The sequence below is a fragment of the Nerophis lumbriciformis genome, linkage group LG24, assembly GCF_033978685.3.
Source record: "Nerophis lumbriciformis linkage group LG24, RoL_Nlum_v2.1, whole genome shotgun sequence".
Taxonomy (NCBI): domain Eukaryota; kingdom Metazoa; phylum Chordata; class Actinopteri; order Syngnathiformes; family Syngnathidae; genus Nerophis; species Nerophis lumbriciformis.
The window spans coordinates 10743530-10757489 of record NC_084571.2 but is presented as its reverse complement, the minus strand read 5'-3'; the positions used below and the strand labels follow the sequence as shown (position 1 = coordinate 10757489).

Below are 13960 nucleotides of genomic sequence, written 5' to 3'. Positions count from 1 at the left end.
CTGCATGACTGCTTGTATCGCACACAAGTAAACACGCTGCAGGAGTGCTTATATCACACATGAGCTAACACACAAGTAAACACTCTGCAGGACTGCTCGTATCGCACATAATACCATACACAAGTAAACACGTTGCAGGACTGCTGATATCGCACATGAGCTAACACACAAGTAAACGCTCTGCAGGACTGCTTGTATCGCACATGAGCTAACACACAAGTAAACACTCTGCAGTACTGCTCGTATCGCACATAATACCACACACAAGTAAACACACTGCAGGACTGCTTATATCGCACATGAGCTAACACACAAGTAAATTCTCTGCAGGGTTGCTTGTATCGCACATGATATCACACACAAGTAAACCCGCTGGATTACTTTGTGTATCACATTTTTTAGATTTGTGCAGATATTATCCGATACTTGGTTGTTGTTGTTTTGCTGTGAAACATGCGATATCAACATCGGATGGGTACAAAAATCTCTGGTGGCGTTTGCTACAGAGGGCAGAGGGTCTGGGTTGAATTCCCGGCAGAGAGGACTCATGCAGACCTGCAGGAAGTGATTGCATGTTGATGGCGGCTGCGCACAAATTGCATGGCAGAGATTGCCCCACATTATGAGCTTAGCCTCTACGCCCGCCTAAAAAGGCAGTAATCGCTACTTTGCGGCGGGAGTGAATGTAATGTCTTCCTCTGGGCTTCTAACAAGCAGGAGCACTGAGTCACCCCATGTGGGTCTCATGAATCACCTGTCAGCGAAACAGTGCATGCTGGTGTTATAACAGTGTTGTTACAGTGTTATTACAGTGTTATTACAGTATTCTCGACATAAGGCCGTTATGCCGTTGTGTGCAAACATGAAAGCTGTTAGGCGAGGTGAAATACAGACACTTTCTGGAGGAGCGCTGGAAACGCATGGCGCGCCAACTCGAGCGAAGGCTTCCTTTACTCCGACTCTGAGCGGATTCGAGCGCGAGAGGTCTGTTGCCGTGGCAACCACACTCCAATCGGCGCCGGCAGCTCCATCGTGTCATGTATATTGTTTGCTTTGTCTGCTCCATGTTCACCTGCACTTATCTCGCACGCGCACCATCCTTCAGGGGAACGCCGTGACTGGCCGAGGCGTTCGTTATTTTGCGAGCCACAAAAGGTGAGCGGTCCGACGCCGCGGTGAAATGATGGGTCGCCCTTTACACGGCGGGTGTTTATTAGATTCTGCTTGGCAGCTAGAATTCACCAAGTCAAGTATTTCATACATATATATATATATATATATATACATACATACATATACATACATATATATATATACATATATATATATATATATATATATATATATATATATACATATATATATATACATGTATATATATATATGTATATATATATATATATATATATATATACATATATATATATATATATATATATATATATATATATATATATATATATATATATATATATACATCCTGAAAATACGCAAACAAAACTGTGTTTAGATAATTGATACTTCAAACTTGCATAAATAAATCTTAAGGAATATAACATAACTTGGCTTCTGAGAGATTCAAAATGTAATGAATAAAATGCTAAAGTTGTTGATAAACAAGCAATTATTTTAATAATTAAATATGGTCATTTTAAATGAATTATTATGATCATTTAAAATTAATTATTTCCAATATGTTTATTTTAATGTATAATTCTATGGCTGGATGTAATAAGGAGTCAGAAAAAATACAAATAAAAATACAATTAATTTTGATGTTTTTAGCAAAATATAGTAAAAATGTATTCAGTTGTTTTTTTAAATTAATAAATATATGTATTTTTAGGTAAGATAAACATAATAATACAATTTATCTCTAGTCTGGATGATTTAGTTCTTGTCACCCTGTTGTCCTCCTGTCATGAAAAAAAGGCTGTCCTCACTCAGGTCCGCACGGAGCTGGAGGGGGTGTGGCCTCCAGCTACGGCTGAAAATCGGGAGATTTTCGGGAGAATATTTGTCCCGGGAGGTTTTCGGGAGAGGCGCTGAATTTTGGGAGTCTCCCGGAAAATTCAGGAGGGTTGGCAAGTATGTACTAAACCGTCCCATGGGTGATGTCTGTAAGAGTGTTAACATAAATATTTGCACATACTATCGTAATGTAATTAGCATTAGCTAAAATGCTAACATGTTTTCAAGTGTCTGTGTTATTATTAGTAAGTTTTACAATATAACTAAAACAATTCTTACTTACTGATCCGTCTCATGTGTGATGTCTTCAGGAGTGTTTTCATGCATATTTGTACGTGCTATCGTAATGTATAAGCTGCTACTTTTTTTCCCTACACTTTAAACCCAGCAGCTAACTTATGGATTTTTTTTGGGCTGACGGGCATAATAAAAATAATTTTTTTTTTTTTTTTTTAAACTCTTAGGGTATGTTATTGTTTGTGCTGTGGCGCCATCTTTTGGACGAATTTGCTCACTGCAGGTGCTGCAGTGTCCTTGGAAGGGGCGTTCAGTCTTCTCGCCGTTCATAGCGTTTCTACTCGTATGGATTTGCCATTTATCATTCCAAGCAACTATTGTAAGTTTTACAATATAACTACTAAGACAGCCCCACAACATCCAGAGCCTTAAGGAACTCCGGGCAGGTCTCATCCACCCCCGGGGCCTTGCCACCGAGGAGCTTTTTAACTACCTCGGCAACCTCAGCCCCAGAAATAGGAGAGCCCACCACAGATTCCCCAGGCCCTGCTTCCTCATAATAAGACGTGCTGGTAGGATTGAGGAGGTCTTCAAAGTATTCTCTCCACCGATCCACAACATCCGCAGTCGAGGTCAGCAGAACACCATCCCCACCATACACGGTGTTGACATTGCACTGCTTCCCCTTCCTGAGGCGGCGGATGGTGGTCCAGAATCGCTTCGAAGCCGTCCGGAAGTCGTTTTCCATGGCTTCCCCGAACTCCTCCCATGTCCGAGTTTTTGCCTCCGCGACCGCTGAAGCCGCACACCGCTTGGCCTGTCTGTACCTGTCCGCTGCCTCAGGAGTCCTATGAGCCAAAAGAACCCGATAGGACTCCTTCTTCAGCTTGACGGCATCCCTTAACGCTGGACACCAGCGGGTTCTAGGATTACCGCCACAACAGGCACCAACCACCTTGCGGCCACAGCTCCAATCGGCCGCCTCGACAATAGAGGTACGGAACATCGTCCATTCGGACTCAATGTCCAGCACCTCCCTCGTGACATGTTCAAAGTTCTTCCGGAGGTGGGAATTGAAACTCTCTCTGACAGGAGACTCTGCCAGACGTTCCCAGCAAACCCTCACAATGCGTTTGGGCCTGCCAGGTCTGTCCGGCATCCTCCCCCACCATCGCAGCCAACTCACCACCAGGTGGTGATCGGTAGAAAGCGCGGCCCTTCTCTTCACCCGAGTGTCCAAAACATGAGGCCGCAAATCCGATGTCACAACTACAAAGTCGATCATGGAACTGTGGTCTAGGGTGTCCTGGTGCCAAGTGCACATATGGACACCCTTATGTTTGAACATGGTGTTTGTTATTGACAATCTGTGACGAGCACAAAAGTCCAATAACAAAACACCACAAGGGTTCAGATCTGGGCAGCCGTTCTTCCCAATCACGCCTCTCCAGGTTTCACTGTCGTTGCCAACATGACCATTGAAGTCACCCAGTAGGACAAGGGAATCACCCGGGGGAGCACTCTCCAGTACTCCCTCGAGTGAATCCAAAAATAGTGGGTACTCTGAGCTGCCGCTTGGCGCGTAAGTGCAAACAACAGTCAGGACCCGTTACCCACCCGAAGGCGGAGGGAAGCTACCCTCTCGTCCGCTGGGTTGAACTCCAACGTGCAGGCTCTGAGCCGGGGGGCAACAAGAATTGCCACCCCAGCCCGTCGCCTCTCACTGCTGGCAACGCCAGAGTGGAAGAGAGTCCAGCCCCTCTCAAGAGAACTGGTTCCAGAGCCCTTGCTGTGTCCGAAGTGAGTCCGACTATATCTAGCCGGAACTTCTCCACCTCGCGCACTAGCTCAGGCTCCTCCCCCCCCCAGCGAGGTGACGTTCCACGTCACAAGAGCTAGCTTATGTAGCCGAGGATCAGACCGCCAAGTGCCCTGCCTTCGACTGCCGCCCAGCTCACACTGCACCCGACCTCTATGACCCTCTATGCATATTTGTACGTGCTATCGTAATGTATAAGCCGCTACTTTTTTTCCTACACTTTGAACCCAGCAGCTAACTTATGGATTTTTGGGGATGTTGACGGCCATGTTAGAAATAATTGTATATACAACTAACAAAAACTCTAAGGGTTTGTTATTGTTTGTGCTGTGGCGCCATCGTTTGGACACATTCGCCCACTGCAGGTGCTGCAGTGTCCTTGGAAGGGGCGTTCAGTCTTCTCGCCGTTCATAGCGTTTCTACTCGTATGGATTTGTCATTTATCACCCCAAGCAACTATTGTAAGTTTTACAATATAACTAAAACAATTCTTACTTACTGATCCGTCTCATGTGTGATGACTGTAGGAGTGTTTTCATGCATATTTGTACTTGCTATCGTAATGTAATTAGCATTAGCTAAAATGCTAACACGTTTACAAGTGTCTGTGTTAGTCTTAATAACTTACAATGGCATTGTTTTCGTATTGTTTCAGTTTCACAAATTCCTCAGTAAATTCCCCAAAACGTCCCTGTGGAGTTATTGAGTCTGATTGGAGAGCTAGCTTGAGCAGCTAGTGGGTCCATGACAATGTCTTATGTTTTGTTCGATCAGCCGTTTTACTGCCCTGTTACAGACACTGTTTGGATACACTTAAGGTATGTAAATAAACAATTACAAAATATGTCTATGTAAATAACTATTTTCACAACGTATATATTTGCAGCTTACAGTCCAGTCCGGCTAATATATGAAAATATTTTTCTTTAAAAATGTTGTGGGTGCGGTTTATAAACCTCTATAGTTTATAATAAAACATCTATAAAGGAAAAAAAATAGCCCAATAGCCCAATAGATTTGGGCTATAGGGGTGCATAATAAACAATGGCTGCATAATTATAAAAAATAATCTTAAAAAATTGCTCCACTGAGGCAAGATTACCTTTTTTAAGTTGGATGAGCAAATTCAAACACTCCTCTTCCCCTGAGCTTATTGTAAACAAACATGGCCTCAACAATTGAGACCACTTTGTTTCAGAAGTAGAGATTATGCGTGCTATTTGCAAGGAAGAAAAAAACATCGCGCTTCAACACATCACACTTTATCAGGCACCAGAGACGGCAGCATTGCAACAGTGGTGTTTTGAAAGCCTACAAAAAGGTGTGCACAAACTACATGTACAAATAATCGGTTTTCAGTATCATTCTTGACCAGCAGGAACTTATCGGTATCGGCTTTTAAAAAACAATTGTGCATCTCTAATTTTTAGTGTCAACATTTCAACTATTTCCTATTTGCTCTTTTATTCCATTTTGTATGTGCTTTTATTTTGTAGTAACATTCTCAGAATGTGCTGCAGGCCACTTTGAGGGTCAGGTTCTGCAGTAGAGAGGTGTTTCTGTACCAAGTATTCAAATTGGAGATCAAACAGCCAATCAGAGTCCAGTTCTCTGATTGGCTGTCATTTTGGCAGAAACTTATCTCTGAGTCAAAACCTGAGCGAGCGCAGAGAAAGAAAGTGAACGCGCTGAGTGGAGAGGTTGAGAAATAGAGGAAGAGAGGCTGCATGTTAACATGGATTATAGCAAACATTCAAACACATTAGGAACAAAATACATTTGTAATCGTTTAAACGGTTTTATTTTTCACTTGAGTTTGAGTTTTTGACAAAATAGCAAGTATACGCTTGCAAAATATATTTTTCTGTGCTGAAAATCTGTTTTTCAAAATGAAGGCAGAAATATAACTCCATACAACACTTTCTAGGCACCAGCTGGTAGACTCTTGGTTTTAGCCTTATACTCAAAATCTAAAGATTAATAAATAGTTCTCCCTCAAGAGTTTTCTTGCACACGCACGCACACACACGCATTTAACATGTACCTTTAACAGAAGATTCAGATTTAACATTAAGATTTGGATTTAACATTAAGATTTAGATTTAACATTTAACAGAGTCTGATTTAACATTTACATTTACATTTAACATTTAATCTAAAGGCATTCAATCAATCACAACTGGATTGTTTGGTTTGTCTTAGAAGACTCCCATCCAAGGAGGCTTCATCATTTACATTTAGCAGAATCAGATTTAACATTTACATTTAGATTTAACATTTTAATTTACCATTTGCAGTTAACATTTTACATTTAAATGGAATATTTAACATCAGATTCTGATTTAACTTTTAGATTCCACATTTAAAATTTAGATTTAACATTATTAAGATTTAACATTTACCATTTAACATTACATTAAGATTTTTCATTTAGATTTAACATTTAGATTTATCATTTGCATTTTACATTCAAATTAGAGATGTCCGATAATATCGGCCTGCCGATATTATCGACCGATAAATGCGTTAAAATGTAATATCGTAAATTATCGGTATCGGTTTTCTATGATTGGTATTGTTTGTTTTTTTTTTTTTTTTTTTATTAAATCACAAGATACACTTACAATTAGTGCACCAACCCAAAAAAACTCCCTCCTCATTTACTCATTCACACAAAAGGGTTGTTTCTTTCTGTTATTAATATTCTGGATCCTACATTATATATCAATATATATCAATACAGTCTGCAAGGGATACAGTCCGTAAGCACACATGATTGTGCGTGCTGCTGGTCCACTAATAGTACTAACCTTTAACAGTTAATTTTACTCATTTTCATTAATTACTAGTTTCTATGTAACTGTTTTTATATTGTTTTACTTTCTTTTTTTATTCAAGAAAATGTTTTTAATTTATTTATCTGATTTTATTGTATTTTTTTTTTTTTAAAGTACCTTATCTTTACCATACCTGGTTGTCCAAATTAGGCATAATAATGTGTTAATTCCACGACTGTATATATCGGTTGATATCGGTATCTGTAATTAAAGAGTTGGACAATATCGGAATATCGGATATCGGCAAAAAGCCATTATCGGACATCCCTAATTCAAATGTAATATTTAACATCAGATTCCGATTTAACATTTAGATTTAACACTAAGATTTAAAATGTACCATTTAGATTTAACATTTAGATTTAATTTGTAACCTTGAGATTTAACACTCAACAATTAGATTAACATATACTTTTAGATTTAACAGTTGGCATTTGACATTACACAAATATTTATAATTTAGATTTGACATTTAGATTTAAAATTTCACCTTGAGATTTAACATTCAACATGTACTTTTTAACATGAGATTAAGACTTAACATTTTTAGTTTACAATTTACTTTTAACATTTACATTAAACATGTGCATTTAGATTATGATTTAACAGCTACATTTAACAGTCAGAGTTAACATTTACAATTAACATGTGCATTTAAAATTTTGATTTAACATTTCGATTTCACATTTACATTTAACAGAGCCAGATTTAACATTTACATGTAACATGTGTATTTAGATTATGATTTAACATTTACATTTAACATTTGCATTTACACCGATCCGTTGTGGTGAAGAAGGAGCTGAGCCGGAAGGCAAAGCTCTCAATTCACCGGTCGATCTACGTTCCCATCCTCACCTATGGTCATGAGCTTTGGGTTATGACCGAAAGAACAAGATCACGGGTACAAGCGGCCAAAATGAGTTTCCTCCGCCGGGTGGCGGGGCTCTCCCTTAGAGATAGGGTGAGAAGCTCTGCCATCCGGGAGGAGCTCAAAGTAAAGCCGCTGGAGGCCACGGGGAAGACCCAGGACACGTTGGGAAGACTATCTCTCCCGGCTGGCCTGGGAACGCCTCGGGATCCCCCGGGAGGAGCTAGACGAAGTGACTGGGGAGAGGGAAGTCTGGGCTTCCCTGCTTAGGCTGCTGCCCCCGCGGTCCGTCCTCGGATAAGCGGAAGAATAAATAATATAAATAGACGGATGGATGGATATGTATGGATTTACATTTAACAAAGTCAGATTTAACATTTACATTTTACATTTACATTTAACAGAGTCAGATTTAACATTTACATTGAACATGTGTATTTAGATTATGATTTAACATTACATTTAACGTGTATTTAGAGTATGATTTAACATGTACATTTAACACAGTCAGATTTAACATTTACATTTAAAGTTAAAGTTAAAGTTAAAGTTAAAGTACCAATGATTGTCACACACACACTAGGTGTGGCGAAATTATTCTCTGCATTTGACCCATCACCCTTGATCACCCCCTGGGAGGTGAGGGGAGCAGTGGGCAGCAGCGGTGGCTGCGCCCGGGAATCATTTTGGTGATTTAACCCCCAATTCCAACCCTTGATGCTGAGTGCCAAGCAGGGAGGTAATGGGTCCCATTTTTAAAATCTTTGGTATGACTCGGCCGGGATTTGAACTCCCAACCTACCGATCTCAGGACGGACACTCTAACCACTAGGCCACTGTGTATTTAGATTATGATTTAACATTTACATTTAACATTTAAATTTAACAGAGTCAGATTTAACATTTACATTTAACATTTAAATTTAACAGAGTCAGATTTAACATTTACATTTAACATGTGTATTTAAAATTTTGATTTAACATCTATATTTAACATTTACATTTAACAGTCAGATTTAGCATTTACATTTAACAGAGTCAAACTTAATATTTATATTTAACCTTCAGATTTATATTTATCATTTATATTTAACATTTTCATTTTGAAAAGTAAATGAGCCAAATGTGAAAAAAGTGAGTTAAATATTCATGTCTGAAAAATGTGATTGAATATTTTATGATAATATTATATTGCACCCCATGGGGAAAAGGGTTATGTTCAAGTAAGTTCTGCTTCTTCCAACTCCTTTTCGGACACCTTGCATTGTACACCAGGTGCGCTCTTGTCTACCTGTCCAAAACGGAGGCCAGCTCGTCCAGCTTGTGGCTTTCAGTGGCGTTACTGGGTCTGGACAGAGCGTCCATCCTCTTCATGATGACTTCCAGCATGTCGCTGATCTTCTTCAGCACACTGCGAGATTCATGGCCGCCAAATACTGCAAAGCAAAAAGAGACATGAGGAATACTACGCACAATACTACACAGCAAAGTCTAGCATTGTGTTTCATTAGTGCAGCACAAGCACGCCGAGAGTATTTCTTCCTGTCCTTCATGACTAAACCACCAGCTCACGGGGAGGCGATGCTCGCGCAAAGAAAAGCCGAGTCAGCTATTTATTCTGGCAGTATTGGTTTTTGCCTTCTTGCTGGGCTCCGATAATGAATGACCCGGCTGGGCCTCTGGTTAACACCTTGTCAATGAAGGACGGTATGTTGGGGTCCTCATCCTGCAGTCTTTGATCACACTCAGATCCTACGCTAATTAACACGCCATAGTATCAAAGAAGTCAAATCGGCTAACACCTTTTTCTGCCAAGAAAGCAGAATGGCGTCAAAAGCAGGGGCGTCAAACTCATCTTTATTGAGAGCCACATCCTAATCAGGGCTGCCTATTTAGATTGTGTGTCAGATAACAATAGGAAGACCACGTTGAATGACGTGGCAGGCCACATGGAAATATGTAGCTCAAGACATTAAAAGTGGCAGAGCACATAGAATGAAGTGGCAGGCCACATTGAATAACCTGACGGGCCAGATAAAATGATGTTGCGGGCAACCTTTAATGATGTGGCAGGCCACATTATGTAGGCGGAGCACATACAATGAAGTGGCAGGCCAACTTAAATAATGTGACAGGCCAAATTGAATAATGTGGCAGATTATATTAAATATTGTGGCAGAGGACATTAAATGGTGTGGCAGAGGACATTAATGATGTGGCAGACTACGTTGAAAAATGTGACGGGCCACGGAAAATGATGTTGCAGGCCACCTTAAAAGATGCAGCAGACCAAACTGAATAATGTAACGGGCCACATAAAATGATGTTAAAAGAAGTGGCAGACCACATTGAATGATGTGCCAGAGCACAAAGAAAGACATGACAGACCACATTGAATAAAATGACAGGCCACATAAATGATATTTTGGCTACTTTAAATGATGTGGCGGGCCACCCTAAATGACGTGGAAAACCACGTTAAATGACATCGCAGAACACATTAAAAGATGTGAAAGACTACATTAAATGATGTGGCAGGCTACCTTAAAAGACGTGGCGGACCACACTAAATGATGTGGAAAACAACGTTAAATGACATCGCAGACCACATTTAATGATGTGGCAGGCCACCTGGAATGATGTGGCTGATGACATTAAATGTGGCAGAGCACATAGAATGAAGTGGCAGAACCAAACGGGCCACGTAAAATTATGTTGCGGGCTACCTTTAATGATGTGGCAGGACACATTATGTAGGCGGAGCACATACAATGAATTGGCAGGCCAAATATAAATAATGTGACGGGCCACATTGAATCAGGTGGCAGATTACGTTAAATAATGTGTCAGAGGACATAGAATGTTGTGGCAGAACACATTGAAAAATGCTATGGGCCACAAAAATGATGTTGCAGGCCACCTTAAAAGACGTAGCAGACCAAACTCAATAATGTAACGGGTCACATTAATTGATGTTGCGGGCCACTTTAAAATAAGTGGCAAACCACATTAAATGATGTGGAAGACCACATTGAATGACGTGAAAGACCACTTTAAATGATGTGCCAGAGCACATAGAAAGACATGACAGGCCACAAAAATGATTTTGTGGGCTATGTTGCTATTATGTGGTGGGCTACCATAAATGATGTGGCGGATCTCATTAAATGACATTGCAGACCACATTTAATAATGTGAAGGGCCACATAAAATGATGTTGCGGGCCACATTAATAGCCGTGGCTGTCCACCTTAAATTATGTGCCAGAGCCCATAGACAGACATGACAGACCACATTGAATAAAATGACAGGCCACCTAAAATGATGTTGCAGGCTACTTTAAATGATGTGGCGGGCCACCCTAAATGACGTGGAAAACCACGTTAAATGACATCGCAGACCACATTAAAAGATGTGGAAGACCACATTGAATGATGTGGCAGGCTACCTTAAAAGATGTGGCGGACCACACTAAATGATGTGGAAAAACACATTAAATGACATCGCAGACCACATTTAATGATGTGGCAAGCCACTTGGAATGATGTAGCTGATCACATTAAATGTGGCAGAGCACATAGAATGAAGTGGCAGAACCTAACGGGCCACGTAAAATTATGTTGCGGGGTACCTTTAATGATGTGGCAGGACACATTATGTAGGCGGAGCACATACAATGAAGTGGCAGGCCAGATATAAATAATGTGACGGGCCACATTGAATCATGTGTCAGATTACGTTAAATAATGTGTCAGAGGACATAGAATGTTGTGGCAGAACACGTTGAAAAATGCTATGGGCCACAAAAAATGATGTTGCAGGCCACCTTAAAAGACGTAGCAGACCAAACTCAATAATGTAACGGGTCACATTAATTGATGTTGCGGGCCACTTTAAAATAAGTGGCAAACCACATTAAATGATGTGGAAGACCACATTGAATGACGTGAAAGACCACTTTAAATGATGTGCCAGAGCACATAGAAAGACATGACAGGCCACAAAAATGATTTTGTGGGCTATGTTGCTATTATGTGGTGGGCTACCATAAATGATGTGGCGGATCACATTAAATGACATTGCAGACCACATTTAATAATGTGAAGGGCCACATAAAATGATGTTGCGGGCCACATTAATAGCCGTGGCTGTCCACCTTAAATTATGTGCCAGAGCCCATAGACAGACCACATTGAATAAAATGACAGGCCACCTAAAATGATGTTGCAGGCTACATTAAATGACGTAGCGGGCCACCCTAAATGACGTGGAAAACCACGTTAAATGACATCGCAGACCACATTAAAAGATGTGGAAGACCACATTGAATGATGTGGCAGGCTACCTTAAAAGATGTGGCGGACCACATTAAATGATGTGGAAAACCACTTTAAATGACATCGCAGACCACATTTGGAATGATGTAGCTGATCACATTAAATGTGGCAGAGCACATAGAATGCTGTGGCAGAACCTGACAGGCCACATAAAATTATAATGCAGGCTACCTTTAATGATGTGGCAGGACACATTATGTAGGCGGAGCACATACAATGAAGTGGCAGGCCAGATTAAATAATGTGACGGGCCACGTTGAATTAAGTGGCAGATAACATTAAATAATGTGGTAGAGCACATAGAATGTTGTGGTAGAGCACATAGAATGTTGTGGCAGACCACGTAGAAAAATGTGAAGGGCCACAGAAAATTATGTTGCAGGCCACATTAAAAGACATGACTGTATTACCATTTACCATGAATTGATTACGTGGACCCCGACTTAAACTAGTTGAAAAACTTATTGGGGTGTTACCATTTAGTGGTCAATTGTACGGAATATGGACTGAACTGTGCAATCTACTAATAAAAGTTTCAATCAATCAATCAATCAATCAACATAGCAGACCACACTGAATAATGTAACGGGCCAAATTAAATGATGTTGCGGGCCACTTTAAAAGATGTGTCAGACTACAATAAATAACATGGAAGACCACATTGAATGATGTGGCAGGCCACATGGAAATATGTATGTAGCTTATAACATTAAAAGTGGCAAATCACTTGAATAACCTGAAGTCCACGTAAAATGATTTTGCGGGCTAGCTTAAATGAAGTGGAAGGCCACGTTAAATTATGTGACGGGCCACATTGAATTATGTGGCAGATCACAAAAAATGATGTGCAGACCACATTGAAAAATGTGGCGGGCCACAGAAAACTATGTTGCAGGCCACCTTAAAAGACGTAGCAGACCAAACTGAATAATGTAACGGGCCACGTAAAATGATGTTGCAGGCCACCTTAAAAGAAGTGGCGGACCACATTATAATGATGTGGAAAACCAAATTGAATGACGTGAAAGACCACATTAAATGATGTGCCAGAGCACATAAAAAGACATGACAGGCCACTTAAATGATTTTGTGGGCTACCTTAAATGATGTGGCAGATCACATTAAATAAATTACACAGACCACATGTATTGGTGTGACGGGCCACTTTAAAAGATGTGCCAGAACATGACAGACCACTTTGAATAAAATGACAGGCCACATAAAATGATGTTGCAGGCTACCTTAAATGATGTGGTGGACCACCCTAAATGATGTGGAAAACCACATTGAATTACATTGCAGACCACATTGAATGACGTGGCAGGCCACAAGGAAAGATGTAGATGATCACATTAAAATGTGGCAGAGCACATAGAATGATGTGGCAGAGCACATAGAATGATGTGGCAAGACCACTTGAATAACCTGACAGGCCACATAAATTATGTTGCAGGCCACATCTAATGATGTGGCAGGCCACATTATGTAGGCACATACAATGAAGCGGCAGGTCAGCTTAAATAATGTGACGGGCCACTTTGAATAAAGTGACAGATCACATTAAATAATGTGGTAGAGCACATAGAATGATGTGGCAGACCACGTAGAAAAATGTGACGGGCCACGGAAAATGATGTTGCAGGCCAGATTAAAAGACGTAGCAGACCACACTGAATAATGTAACGGGCCAAATTAAATTATGTTGCGGGCCGCCTTAAAAAATGTGTCGGACTTCAATAAATGACATGGAAGACCACATTGAATGATGTGCCAGAGCACATAAAAAGACATGACAGGCCACTTAAATGATTTTGTGGGCTACCTTAAATGATGTGGCAGATCACATTAAATAAATTACACAGACCACATGTATTGGTGTGACGGGCCA

The 13960-nt window shown here is 40.4% G+C and overlaps 1 protein-coding gene across 1 annotated transcript in view; it reads right to left on the bottom strand.

The window, feature by feature from the left end:
* Positions 1-13960, bottom strand: part of LOC133620255 (alpha-1,6-mannosylglycoprotein 6-beta-N-acetylglucosaminyltransferase B-like) — a 357389-nt gene that overhangs the window by 176233 nt on the left and 167196 nt on the right. Inside the window, exon 4 of the mRNA XM_072915959.1 lies at positions 9027-9171. Within this exon, the coding sequence (XP_072772060.1) occupies positions 9027-9171 (145 nt within the window). The remainder of the gene's footprint in view (positions 1-9026; positions 9172-13960) is intronic.